This window comes from Monodon monoceros, unplaced genomic scaffold, assembly GCF_005190385.1.
Source record: "Monodon monoceros isolate NGI ecotype Baffin Bay Population unplaced genomic scaffold, NGI_Narwhal_1 Super_Scaffold_8, whole genome shotgun sequence".
Taxonomy (NCBI): Eukaryota; Metazoa; Chordata; class Mammalia; order Artiodactyla; family Monodontidae; genus Monodon; species Monodon monoceros.
This window is the reverse complement of record NW_021703785.1, coordinates 42206356-42219666: the sequence shown is the minus strand read 5'-3', so window position 1 is coordinate 42219666 and position 13311 is coordinate 42206356. Positions and strand designations below refer to the sequence as shown.

General features: G+C 35.1%; 1 protein-coding gene across 2 annotated transcripts in view; it reads left to right on the top strand.

The window, feature by feature from the left end:
• The window catches only part of TDRD3 (tudor domain containing 3), a 196720-nt gene extending 183840 nt beyond the window's left edge, over nucleotides 1-12880 (top strand). For both annotated transcript variants that reach the window (XM_029210057.1, XM_029210058.1), the window contains 2 exons: nucleotides 6879-7004; nucleotides 12642-12880. In XM_029210057.1, coding sequence (XP_029065890.1) covers nucleotides 6879-6995 — 117 coding nt within the window. In that variant the 3' untranslated portion in view covers nucleotides 6996-7004; nucleotides 12642-12880. The remainder of the gene's footprint in view (nucleotides 1-6878; nucleotides 7005-12641) is intronic.
• Nucleotides 12881-13311: the final 431 nt, after the last annotated feature.

The following is a 13311-nucleotide window of genomic DNA, read 5'->3' as shown; positions in this document are numbered from 1 at the left end:
GGCTGTTGTAAATAGTGCTGCAATGAACATTGGGGTGCATGTGTCTTTTTGAATTATGGTTTTCTCTGGGTATATATGCCCAGTAGTGGAGTTGCTGGGTCATATGGTAATTCTATTTTTAGTTTTTTCAGGAACCTCCATACTGTTCTCCATAGTGGCTGTATCAATTTACATTCCCACCAACAGTGCAAGAGGGTTCCCTTTTCTCCACACCCTCTCCAGCATTTGTTGTTTGTAGATTTTCTGATGACGCCCATTCTAACTGGTGTGAGGTGATAGCTCATTGTAGTTTTGATTTGCATTTCTCTAGTAATTAGTGATGTTGAGCAGCTTTTCATGTGCCTCTTGGCCATCTGTATGTCTTCTTTGGAGAAATGTCTATTTAGGGCTCCTGCTGATTTTTTGATTGGGTTGTTTGTTTTTTTAATATTGAGCTGCATGAGCTGTTTATATATTTTAGAGATTAATCCTTTGCCCATTGATTCCTTTGCAAATATTTTCTCCCATTCTGAGGGTTGTCTTTTCGTCTTGTTTATAGTTTCCTTTGCTTTGCAAAAGCGTTTAAGTTTCATTAGGTCCCATTTGTTTATTTTTGTTTTTATTTCCATTACTCTAGGAGGTGGATCAAAAAGATCTTGCTGTGATTTATGTCAAAGACTGTTCTTCCTATGTTTTCCTCTAAGAGTTTTATAGTTTCTGGTCTTACATTTAGGTCTCTAATCCATTTTGAGTTTATTTTTGTGTATGGTGTTAGGGAGTGTTCTAATTTCATTCTTTTACTTGTAGCAGTGTGGGGTTTTTTTCTGCCACAAAATATTTGGTTAAAATAAATTATTACCAGACGTGGTATATTAAACAGATTATCTTAGAGCTGCTCTGAGGGAAAGAGGGATTATAATTCTGCATTACACTTTATTCTAAAATGGTATCTTATTTCACTCAAAGTTTCAAAAACAGATAAATTAGTTTATTAGCATAAAATTTGCTTATTTTGCTTATGTTTAATGAAGACTGAGATTTTTATTTTTCCCCATTTAGGTATAGAAGGTGAGTTTGTATTGTCAAATGAGAAATTTAATTCATAGACGTCAAAGGCAGGGTTTAGATTTTCCCTGTGATAAAACGCAAAGACAACGGTCTCTGAACTGAGTCAGGGGCCTATGTTCCCATTCCTGTTCTTTCAGCAGCTCATTTTCTTATATTAATCAAGCCACTCAACCTAGCTGGTTCCTAGTGTACAGCAGAGGTTGAACCAGGTTGGGTTTTAGTTTTTGTGCTTTAGGGGTTACAGAACTTGGAAGAACTAAAGAAGAGAAAGCCAAGGGGATACTGCTCACATACACATGTAAAAACACCCACTGTAACCTGAGCCCATCTATTTTATATTGGAATTCTGTATAAAATTTCATTTGAAAGAAGAGTGTCACATTTACCCCCAAAATAGATGATGATAATGATGATTTTTAAATTTTAAATTTGCTCAATTAGATTATCCCCAAATCCTCTTCCAATTCTGGCATTCACTGTGTCTGTATTTCTTGTCCTCATTACTTGGAAGCATAGTGTGAAGGGCAGACAGGACGATGAATCAGAAGACCTACTAATTCAGGTTATGGTACTAATTACCTGAGCAAATTATAGCTTCTTAGTTTTTTGGACTAACTGTTCTTTACAGAAACTATCTGTTTTGTAGTCTGTGATTCCAGGCTATCACAGACAGACCCAGTTTATTTTGGGGTGGAGTTGTAAATATGGAATTGGAATATATTTTTAAACAAGAATAATTGGTAAACTAAGGTTCAGTGTTAATCATAATACTTGACTCCTGTAGGCACAGCTGGTATCCATAATCTTCAATTACTTTATTACTCTCCAATTTTCAGTTGCTCTAATATAATAGAATATTAGTATAATTGACCTAAAATAGATTACTTAAAATATTTTAAGTTCTACTATTGGAATCCATTACATGAATTTTTGTTTTTGTTTTTGAATGGGGCAGAGGTACTTTATTTCATTACTTGGACTAAAAAGTAAAATCAAAGGTCAGAGTTTTCCAGTGGAAACCAAGAGGAAATGTTATGAATATCCAAGGTATAATCAAAATTATATACAACCTAGAGCCAATTCAGAGAGCTCAATAATCTTCAAAGTGGTTTTCATACATTAATTAATGCTGATGGCATCCCAAGGGTGAAAGAAATTTAATTCTCATATTTTAGTTACGGATAACCACAGGAAGAATCTGAATGGATCAAGATGTGCCATTTTAATAAGGCAGGTCAACAAATATTTCATCAAATATCTACCACATCAGCAATATATGAGGCGCAAAGTATCCCACTGATGTGGCCTACTTTACAGCCTGTTTTTTTTTGTTTTAGACTTTATTTTATAGAGGAGTTTTAGATTCACAGCAAAACTGAGAGGGGTACGGGATTTCCCACATACTCTTCGCCCCCACACATGCAAAGCCTCTCCCGTTCATCAACATCCCCCACCATCTATCAGTTGTACATATGTTACAATTGATAGACCTACATTAACTCATCATTATTTTCCAGAGCCCATAGTTTACATTAGGGTTCACTCATGGTGTACATTGGGTTTGGACAAATGTATTGGGACATGTATCTACCATAATAGTATCATACAGGATAGTTTCACAGCCCTAAAAATCTTACTGTGTTTTGCGTATTCATCCCTCCATCCCCCCAACCCTTGGCAACCAATGATCTTTTTACTGTCCCTATTTTGCCTTTATTACATGATGTTTTGGGAAAGCAGGTTTGTCTTTAAAATTATTGTTTGCTTAGGTTTTATATTAAAATTAGTTGCTATTTCTATAAACTGACTACACAAGTTAACCAGACAGTCAAAGGTGGTCTGGAAATTCATAAGTAGTTCATATGTGAATCACTCAAGGAGATATGTACTCATTAAGATTTCAGTGTTCAAAATATTCAGAGTTCAAGGATTATTGTTGAGGGTACGTTGTATACATTTTGTATGCTGGCTTGTGTTTTTGTGACTACTGTGCAAATTGTTAAAAGGAACTGACTAGAAAAATTGTTATTAAATTTCACACAAAGTAGCTATTAGAGGTGACAATATCAGTAAGTTTTTCCAAGTTTTTTGTGAAGAGAATTGCCATCCCTGTTCCCTACTCCCACCAGTAATCAATAATCGTTTTCTCCTTACAAAGTCATGACTGTGCAAAAATGCTGAAGAAATGGTAATGTAAGATAAGGCAATTCAGTAAGTTAAGTAAGCATGAACATGTTGCTGAAGCAGAGGAAAACATAGTATTGTCAGCGAATAGAGACCTCCCCACAGAAGTTCCATAAACGCAGCTTTTAGGCATTAGAGACAGAGGCAGAAGAAATATCCAAAAAGGAAAAGGGAAAGGGTGGCAAACCCAAACTTCCTGAATTTCAGAATTATTTTCCAGGCTGTCCTGGCACTTAGGAATAGGAAGTTTCCTCCTCGTCCATTTGCCTAGAGAGCATCCTTGGCCTCTACCTACTGGATGTAGTAACAACTCCCCCCACCTACTCCTTCAACTTGTAATAACCAAAAATGTCTCCAGACATTGGCTACCTCTCCCGCCTCCCCACTGTGGGGTAGGGAAATCACTCCCAGTTGAGAACCACCAGATCCACCACCTTCTTTAGAGTGGTGGTTTATATGCTTATCTGCACATCACCTTTATTTGTGGAACAGAGAACCTGACCTGTATTTAAATGTGTTTCATACCTCCTACTGAAGTATGTTCCAGGTTCGAAGTAACTGATTTACAATGAGCTTTTCCAACAGCTCATTTATAAATGAGGAAATAATGTATTTGTCTGTATTCTCACTCAAGATGTAGTTTGTGCTAACGAGAGGCTAAAAATGATACGCAGGAAAGGTGTAGTTGTGACCCATCAAATGTGTTTTATAGGTGAAGTTGTGTATCTCCTTTTTGCATTGGTGCTGTGACTCTTTTTTTTCCTTTCAACATATCACTTCATTCATGTTTGGTGTCACAATGATTATTGCATATGTATCTTTTCATTAAAAGGAGTAATAAACTACTAAATATTGGCATAAAAGAGGGTGCATTTTGAATATTATTTATTTAGTATTTTAAAACCAGGTAAACCTGATAGCATGGTGAGCAAAAATCTGAGTCCCAATAAAATGGTTCTGAATCTCAAAAGCTTTGGTGAAGATGGCATTGGTCAGCTCCATTTTTATGAACGTTATCACCAATCTTTTAAAGAACCTTGTCTGAGTTAGAAACAAAATGGCCCTGGTCTGGACTCTTCCTCTAGTGAGCTCTGTGACTTGGGAAAATCACCTCTCTGGGTTTAGAGATTCCTCATCTGTCAAATCTAAGGGGACAGACCAGATAGCCTTCCAGGGCTGTGCCAGCTCAAAATACTGTCAGATTTTTTTTAAATATTCATGAACTGTGAAATTAAAAAATTTTTTTAGCTCTAAAACTGTTACAGAATAGTGAAACTAAGGGAAGAAGATAAAGGTATAAATTTCATTCAAAGATGACTCCAAATAAACTGATCTGTTAAATTGAGCTGCGTGTTATATGGAAAGAGGTGCTCATTCAGTGCTAAAAATTACTAGCTCTAAACTGTATGAAGTGATTTTTGTGGGTAACCAGGTTTGCCCCCGACTACTCTGTGGGAAGAATATTTCAAAGTTAAAAGAGGAAGATTGTGCCCTTGACAACTGAAAACCAAGCTGTCAGAATTATTTTTATTTTTTGCTTCCATTTTGTATAAAATAATTGTGAAGACATCAAATAATGTGAAAGAAATCTCATGGTTGGTCATCTCTATAGAACCATTTAATCGGTTATGGCTAGTATAGTCTGAGATTCTTTTAAACAGTAGAGATAGTTTTTCAAATAGCAATGTCATATTTATTATATAAATCCAGGTCACTCACTCAGTAAATGTAGTGTCCTACCTTTAATACTATATTTTATTGATAAAGTATATAGGTTTTTAGATGTCCTCTAACCAGTTTTGCAGCTGGGTGTGGAGAATAATAATATTCCATTCTAATTCCTAGAATAATTACTTCACCTTCTACAGCAGCAAACATATTTTTATCCTTCTCACTTAATATGCACAGTTGCAAATGTCATATGTCATAAAAATAAATAGTTTCTTTTCAAATTTAGCTATAAGATTTGACAATAATCATTCAGAGCAGTGACCATATTAATAAAAAAATATTTCTCTTCTTTCCTGAGCACTTTAATTTTTCTTCCTGCATCTTGATTGCTTTACTAAATTATAGACATAATATCTGATACTTCTAACCATTTTGAGATTGATTATTAATGAAAGGGGCATAGAGAGAGGAGAACTAATCTGGAAGTTTGTCTCTAAAATGTTGTTATTGAGTTATGACAGATATTTTGTCAGATTTCTCTATTCTCTTATTTAGGTGATGATGGCCCCTTAAGGGTGATCATTAATTTTGGGTAATTAGTTTATTTCTTTTACATGCAGACTGAGACTTAAGGATTTAAATATCAGTGTCTGAATCAAAACTCAGATTTATCTTCGAAGTATTAGGGCAAAGTCACAAAGCTTTCCTGGACTTCAGTGTCCTTTATATAAAATGGAGATAATGGTTCTTAAGAATACTGTGGAGAATGCCTATTAATGAGTGATATGTTCGTGCCAAATATTAAATATCATTTCTAAATAATAGGATTTCATCAAATTATCATAGCATCTTTCTACTTGCATCAAGTAAAATTGCGATAGTTGATCTGTAAAAATTAAAGAATAGAACTCAGTCTTTCATATAACTCCATTTGCTTTTAGGGTCAAAGGAAAGCAATCTTTTGGGACAGAAGATTCAACGATTAAGGAGGAAGAGGAAGAAATAGGATAAATTTCCTAAATCATGCAAATTATTGTGCTCTGATAATTCAGCTGGAATTTAAACTCTGCTTTTGAAATAGATACGGTTTCTTTCATAAACAAAAATGAGAGCCAATTTTTTTCTCTCTATGAAGGGAACATACTTCACAGCTGCATTAATTTAAAACACTAAAATAACAGGGTGGCAGCACTCAGTAAGAAACCAGTGTGGCTTTTGGCTACATTTCTGTTGCTTCTAAGTCCTTTTCAAATATTGTAATTAACTATACTGTTTCTGCTGTTTATTCTGCTTATACTAATTTATCCATGCCATTCCTTGAGTTGCTGGTTCTACCCCCTTAGTAAGAAAGAATATGAGAAGAAAACAGTTTGCGTCTTACTGTGGCGATTGCTGTGTCTTGCATGAAGCTTTCTTTATATGTAAATTGTATTTCTCTCCTCATTCCAATCCATTATTTTTTTCCTGTCTCTAGATGTAAGGTTCTTAACGATGTTGGAGATTTCATCAGATGAGGACAAACAGCTGGTGAACATTCTCTGGCTCCTCAATCCCTTTTCCATATCTTACTAAAACCCCTTTCCATGATAAATACCTGGAAATATTTAGAAGCCCAAATATTCAATTAAACTTGTATTACATTGCTCGCTTTTCTGTGTTTTCACCACATTGTGTCAAGTCATTTGAGGAGATAACCATAATATTATGTGGAAATAATTTCCTTTTCTAGAATTAAATTTGATTCTAATGTTACTACTATAAATTTCATCCTTCTATTAACAAGGACCAAAAGAGTTTTAACAATGTCCTTGCCTTTTTTTTTCTTTCCCCTGCCGCCTACTATTATAAAAGTTGACAGATGTGAATCCCAGGGCAGCTTCTAAGAGGGTATATCAAAATGGGGACCATAAAATGTATTTAATGTAGGAAACTTGGAACTGTTTTGAACATGTTAAATCACTACTCTTTGCAAATAGGAAGAAGAAGCCACCTATGACCAAACTCTTGAATTCCGTAGAGGAGGTGATGGCCAGCCAAGACGATCCACTCGGCCAACCCAGCAGTTCTACCAACCTCCCCGGGCTCGGACCTAATGTGAGAAGGTAAAGTTGACATTGTGAGGAGCTTTCCATGTAAAGAAAGATACTATCATGTTAAATATATAAGTCCAGTTATATATAATATATTATTATATATAATAATATATAAATATTATATATATATAATATTGCATAATAACATATAGACCTACCTCATTTTATTGTGCTTCATTGTATTGCACTTCACAGATACTGCATTTTTTACAAATTGGAAGTTTCTGGCAACCCAGCATCAAGCAATTCTATCAGTGCCATTTTTCTAACAGCATTTGCTCACTTTTCTGTCTCTGTGTCACATTTTGGTAATCCTCACAATATTTCAAACTTATTATTATTATATTTGTTATGGTGATCTGTAGTCAGTGATCTTTGATGTTACTATTGCAAAATGATTATGACTCACTGAATGCTCAGATGATGGTTAGCACTTTTTAGCAGTAAAGTATTTTTAATTAAGACATGTACATCGCTTTTTAGACATAATGCTATTGCACACTCAATAGACAACAGTATAGTGTAAATATAACTTTTATATGCACTGGGAAACCAAAAACTTAGGGTGATTATTTTATTGCGATATTCACTTTATTGTGGTGGTCTGGAACTGAGCCCTCAGTATCTCTGGGGTTTGCCTGTAATAGAAGAAAACTAATGTTTTAAAACTACTTTCAATTATAAAGTATTTAAGATAATACCATAGTACAAACTACTTTTTCTCCAAACCTTTCCCTGCAAATGCTATCCCTAATCCCCTTTTTTCTCTATACCTACTCTTTTCTATTGGAGGTGATGACAATCAGTGAAATGACTATAGGTTTGAAAGCAGGAAGAAGATGAAAGAAAACAAAGGACTAAATAATTATCAACCTGGGTAATTGAGTTTATTTTTTGTTTAATTGATTTCAGTCCTTTTTAAGAAAGAGGAAATGTTTCATATATATCTTCAGGAATTGGATGAAGACAACATGACTGCTTATTGAGATGTAATTTTGGGGCCTTATGCTGTCATTACAGAAACTTTCATCTTAGAGTTTCAGAAAGAGAGGTGGTATCTGCAAATCATCTTCAGTAGGAAGGAAGAGAAATATAACAAAGTCAGCAAATTATAGGACCAACCTAAGACATTCTCATTTTGATGAACAAAGACCTTACTTCTTAATATGTTTTTAGAAAGAAATACTTTCACCATCTTTGGTAACATTTCTATTTTTTCCTTATGCCAGGGTTTTTGAATATTTTTTTTTTAATAATTAGAGTTTTCCCGTTACAGCTTTTGTTATACATCACATAAGACTATTTTAGACTTTATATCTTTTTTCTTAGTCTCTTCTTAGTAGCAAGACTATTGAGAATTTTTAAGAAATTGTTCCCAATTCCTTAGTTCCTTATTTCAGCTGTTCATTCTGATAATGCTGTTATCCACATTGTACTTGTCCCCTACTGTGTGACTCTCAAACCAGCCAAGACTGTTTAGCACTTGAAATGCAGCTAGCCTGAATTGAGATGTGCTATAAATAAAAAATGCATACCAGATTTCAGACTTAGTTTGAAAAAAAACTCAATAATTTTTATTATTTATATATCAAAATGATAATATTTTAATAGATTGGGTTAAATAAAAAGTTATTACAATAATTTCACCTGTTTATTTTTACTTTTTAATGTGGCTACTAGAAAAGTAAGAATTACATATGTCTCACATTATATTTCTGGACAGCACTGTTCCAGAGTCTTATATCTCCTGCAGCTTCCCCAAAGCTCTTTCATTGGTTAAAAATTAGTTCTGTCACCCTAAATGAAGAAATGTTTTCCTGTATTTTCTAGCCCTTTGCTCCTTATGTAATAGTGTGCCTGGAGCAGAAGCCTGGTGCTATTTGACTTCTGATTTACCCGAGTAAGCCAGTATAGCACCTTTTTCCTCTTATCGTTGGTTTTTCTTTGCACTTAATACAAGGCTGTCAAGTAAACAAACGTGACCTTTTGCCCACAGTATCACAGAAGAGCCACTTCTTGACTTTGGGCATTTTTCTGTAGCATGCAAGAATTGACCAAAGCAGAATCAAAGTATACGCAAGGACTTCAGCAACTTTACATTGTGCACGGTTGAACATCCACTTTTAAAATAAGCTCAGTGTGCTTATAATTAAATCTTATTTAAGGTAAATGAAAACAGAATTCCCTGTTAGCTTTCCAGGGTCTTCTAAATTGTTTAAAACAGGTTTTAAAATGAGGCCAAAGGTTCTCAACCCTCTGATTGCTCTAGGACAGTGGATGCAGGACTCTAGGGCTCTTCAAGGGTGCCTTAGGGCTGTTGAAGGGAGGGCTAGAAGTAGAGAGAAGATGGTGGGAGTGAGTAAGAGTGTAGCCAATGGGTAGAACTCTCAGTCCTCTGGCCTCTTCTTTAGTGTCTTTCATATGTTTTATACATTAGGGTTCCATCAAAAATTTCCTTTGAAAAAGAGTACACTGCTTAAAAGTAAATTATAAACCATAGTCCTGGGGTAATTGTAGCTTATTCGTATCAAACTGTACAGTGCAAATTGTTCCTAATCAACTAAAACGTTACAATCTAAGTGGTTCTCTGTGTTCCCTGAGCTAAAACTTCCATCTTTCCCAGATGCTTGCTTTGGATTATACTGTTGACATGGAAATCCTCACAGTAAGAAAATTAATTTTGGTGGGGGACAGTCCCATGATGGTATCACTAGAAAAACCTCACTGCAAAATTTACTCTAAAAATTAATTAGTAAGACACATGTGATCTTGGTTGAAAAAACTTATTTATTCATTTTTGTACTTAGTTCAAACATATGTTATGAAAAATTATGAAGTAGAATTAGATATACTATCTTTGAATGGGAGGTTCAGCAATAAGAATTATACTTTTTGCTTTTGTCACACAACTGAATATATTATTTTCTTTTTTTTTAAGTTGATATATTTATTACTTTTTTTTCTTAAGATATAATTTTAAATGAAAGGTTTTTAGCATAGGCCTTTTATTTTTTTATTATTTTTAATACATCTTTATTGGAGTATAATTGCTTCACGATACTGTGTTAGTTTCTGTTGTACAACAAAGTGAATCAGCCACATGCATACATGTATCCCCATATCCCCTCCCTCTTGCGTCTCCCTCCCACCCTTCCTATCCCACCCACCCCTCTAGGTGGTCACAAAGCACGGAGCTGATCTCCCTGTGCTTCCCACTAGCTGTCTATTTTACATTTGGTAGTGTATTTTGTTTTTATTTCCTCATTCCTGGTTTCCATTTAACTTAAACATTTAAAAAGAAGATATACACTGTATCCAGCCATTTGACTTCCAGCAAATATAAGCATGAATTCTAGTATATGCTGAAATTTTTGTAAGATTTTGTTATTTAAAATTATTCAAGATAGTAAGAAACACTTAAGACACTTTCTTTTATCACTTCTAAAGAACATAATTTCGTAGTCATAATCTTTATGTTTTGGGTACTTTGCTAGGTGATGAATGACCCATAGTAGCTGCGAAGTAAGTGTTTTTTAAATCAATGTATTAAATCAAAGATTTAAAGTTGTTGATGTGTAATTTACATTCTTTGATTATCCTAAGAAGGTTTTTTACAAGCCTTCTATACCATCGCCACCACCGCCCACCCCTACATACTCATATACTTCCCCAAAAGTGGAAAGGGAATTAGATTCTGCTTGAGCCTGGTACTAAGGACAACATCAGTGCTTAGCAAAAGCAAGAGATAGCTGGGAGTTAGGGCTCAGTGGAGGAGGAGGTCTCTAGGGGCAATGTGGGAAATAGGCCTAGGTCTGAGAGAGTGCTGGCAAGTCAGATTCACCCCCTGAGGGGAGAGAGGGCCCAAAACCTCTAGTTCCTGGGCTCATCATTGTTACAGACAACTTAGAGATAAGAGCATATATGGATAGAGAAAGTATACATAGTTATTTAATCAATGAAAATGACCAGAACTATGTGCATTTGGAGAGGTCTCTGACATTATTGGAGCCCTAGGAATTAGATACCAGTTATTGGTGGTGGCAGAAGAGTACGGCTTTAGACACGTTAAGAGTTTGATGTGTTCGGTGCTATCATGAACTTCTGAATAAGAATTATATGATTAAAATTAAGCTTAAGAAATATTGCTGTTATGACATATATATACTACTAGGTATAAAATAGAGAACTAATGAGAACCTACTATATAGCACAGGGAACTCTACTCAATGCTCTGTGGTGACCTAAATGGGAAGGAAGTCCAGAAAAGAGGAGATATATGTATACATATGGTTGATGCACTTTGCTGTACACTTGAAACGAACACAACATTGTAAATTAACAATACCTCAATTTAAAAAAAAAGAAATAAATATTGCTGTTGGATGTAGGATGGATTACAACACCAGGAGGGAAAGAATCTAAGAAGCTATTGCACTGGTCCAGTCAAAGAGTTACAGCCTCGTGTCCTGCTGTAAAAGGAGAGAAATGGCAGACCTGTGTAGAAAGACCTTGTCACACACATCAGCAGGAAGCTCCCTAGTGCCATGGAGGTTAAGGCTAAGTATGCAAAGTGGTTTAATAAATGGTGACTCACTTTTAATTTTATTTCTAGTTTCTTATTTGTTTCATGAAAGAGTAAAGAGTAGTCTTCACAGTTTTGCATATTAACCAGAAACCTTGAAACCAATAGCTAAGCATAGACTACTATATAAATACCATGACTTTGTTTATTTTCTAAGGTCCAGGTTTTAGCACCATTTGTAGCTGGTAAAAGATGGATTTTTAAATGGCTTTTTTTTTTTTTTTTTTTTTTTGGCAATCTAGATCAGCATCTTTTTGCAAAATTTTTCAAATCAAGGTCAGGGAAGTGATTGCCATAAAGATAGCTATTATTACAGGACCCCATGATGCCAGCTGGACAGGCATCGTGTGAGGATAATAGTACCCAAAGCTCTTTATTTTCTAATCAGGAGACTGTTTACCTCAGAAGACTTCTGCGCTGTTTGAATGCAGCCGTGGGAATGCTACCCATCCCTGCCCAACCATTCTTTCATCCATGAGACTGAAATAGGACTGAAGCAAACAAGGCTTCTCTCACCACCTCTCTCAGCCTTTTCTGTTGTCACCACCCAGAGTGCTTCTACTAGAGTGGTATCTGATAAAGGTGGGGGGCAGGCAGGGGGAGGCGACAGACTCAAGTAAATTACTTGTGAGACTAAACCAGCTCAAAGGTGTTCAAAGGGGAAATGGAGGTGGGTAGAATAGGGGTAGAAGTGCATTGGCAGACTGCATCTTTTTTAGGTCATCCTCTGTTAAACTCTACTCAGTTAATCCGAATTCCTGAAGTGCACATGCTAGCAACAGAGGGACTAACAGTGACAGAGATGTACTTCAAGAATTTCTAGAAGAAAAAATTATTTAAAATATTTTGCTTTTTGTTTACATACTGATTTATAGAAATTATAAATCAGTTTATTTACAAATCAGTATGTTTATGAATTAACAGTGTCCAATTTGCTCTATTTCTGATCTATTGATACTTATACAAACACTTCACATTTACAGGTAAGTTTCAGCAGTGTATCTTGCGTATGGAAAAGTCAATTTGAGGGTCCAGTTTCACTTTCTTCCTCTCTTTTTAAATAGAGTCTTTGTGAAGAAAGGAGCTGTTGACTGAAACATCCTGGTCAAAACCTGTTGATAGACCTCCTACTTGCCCTTCAGAATAAGATGGAGCCGTGGTGGATATTATTATTTGGAGAACTAAAAGACAGATTTTAGGGGCAAAATTCAACCCACATAAAGAATGGGGGAAAAAATACAATAAATTAAGCAAATACCTTTTACAAGTGAAAGAATTTTTTCTTCTGCCATCAATAAAACCAGTGCACTATTAAATACATGGTTTTGCTGTATGTTTTATTTGCTGAATGTTATTTTTCTTGTTCATCTGGTACTAACCCCATACTAATTGCCTTCTGTAGAATGGCAATTACAGCATACTGATGCCTCCCTGTAATTACAGAATAAACTGACTTACACAGCTTGCCACATTTCTTACAAAACAACCTGAAGCCAAATAGCAGTTCTTAGTATGGTAACACTACTAAATATGACAGCAAAAAATATTCAAAACTTGTATATGTTGTTTTAGCACTCTATTAATGTAATTTGATTGAAAAACAGGCATTCCCTTCCTTATAAAATGTGCAGTGGATCTTTTAAGATGCATCTGGTTGCAGATAACAGAAAACACAGCTCAAACTGGCTTAAACACTAAAGTACTGACTGACTTCACTACCAGAAGCACAGTAGA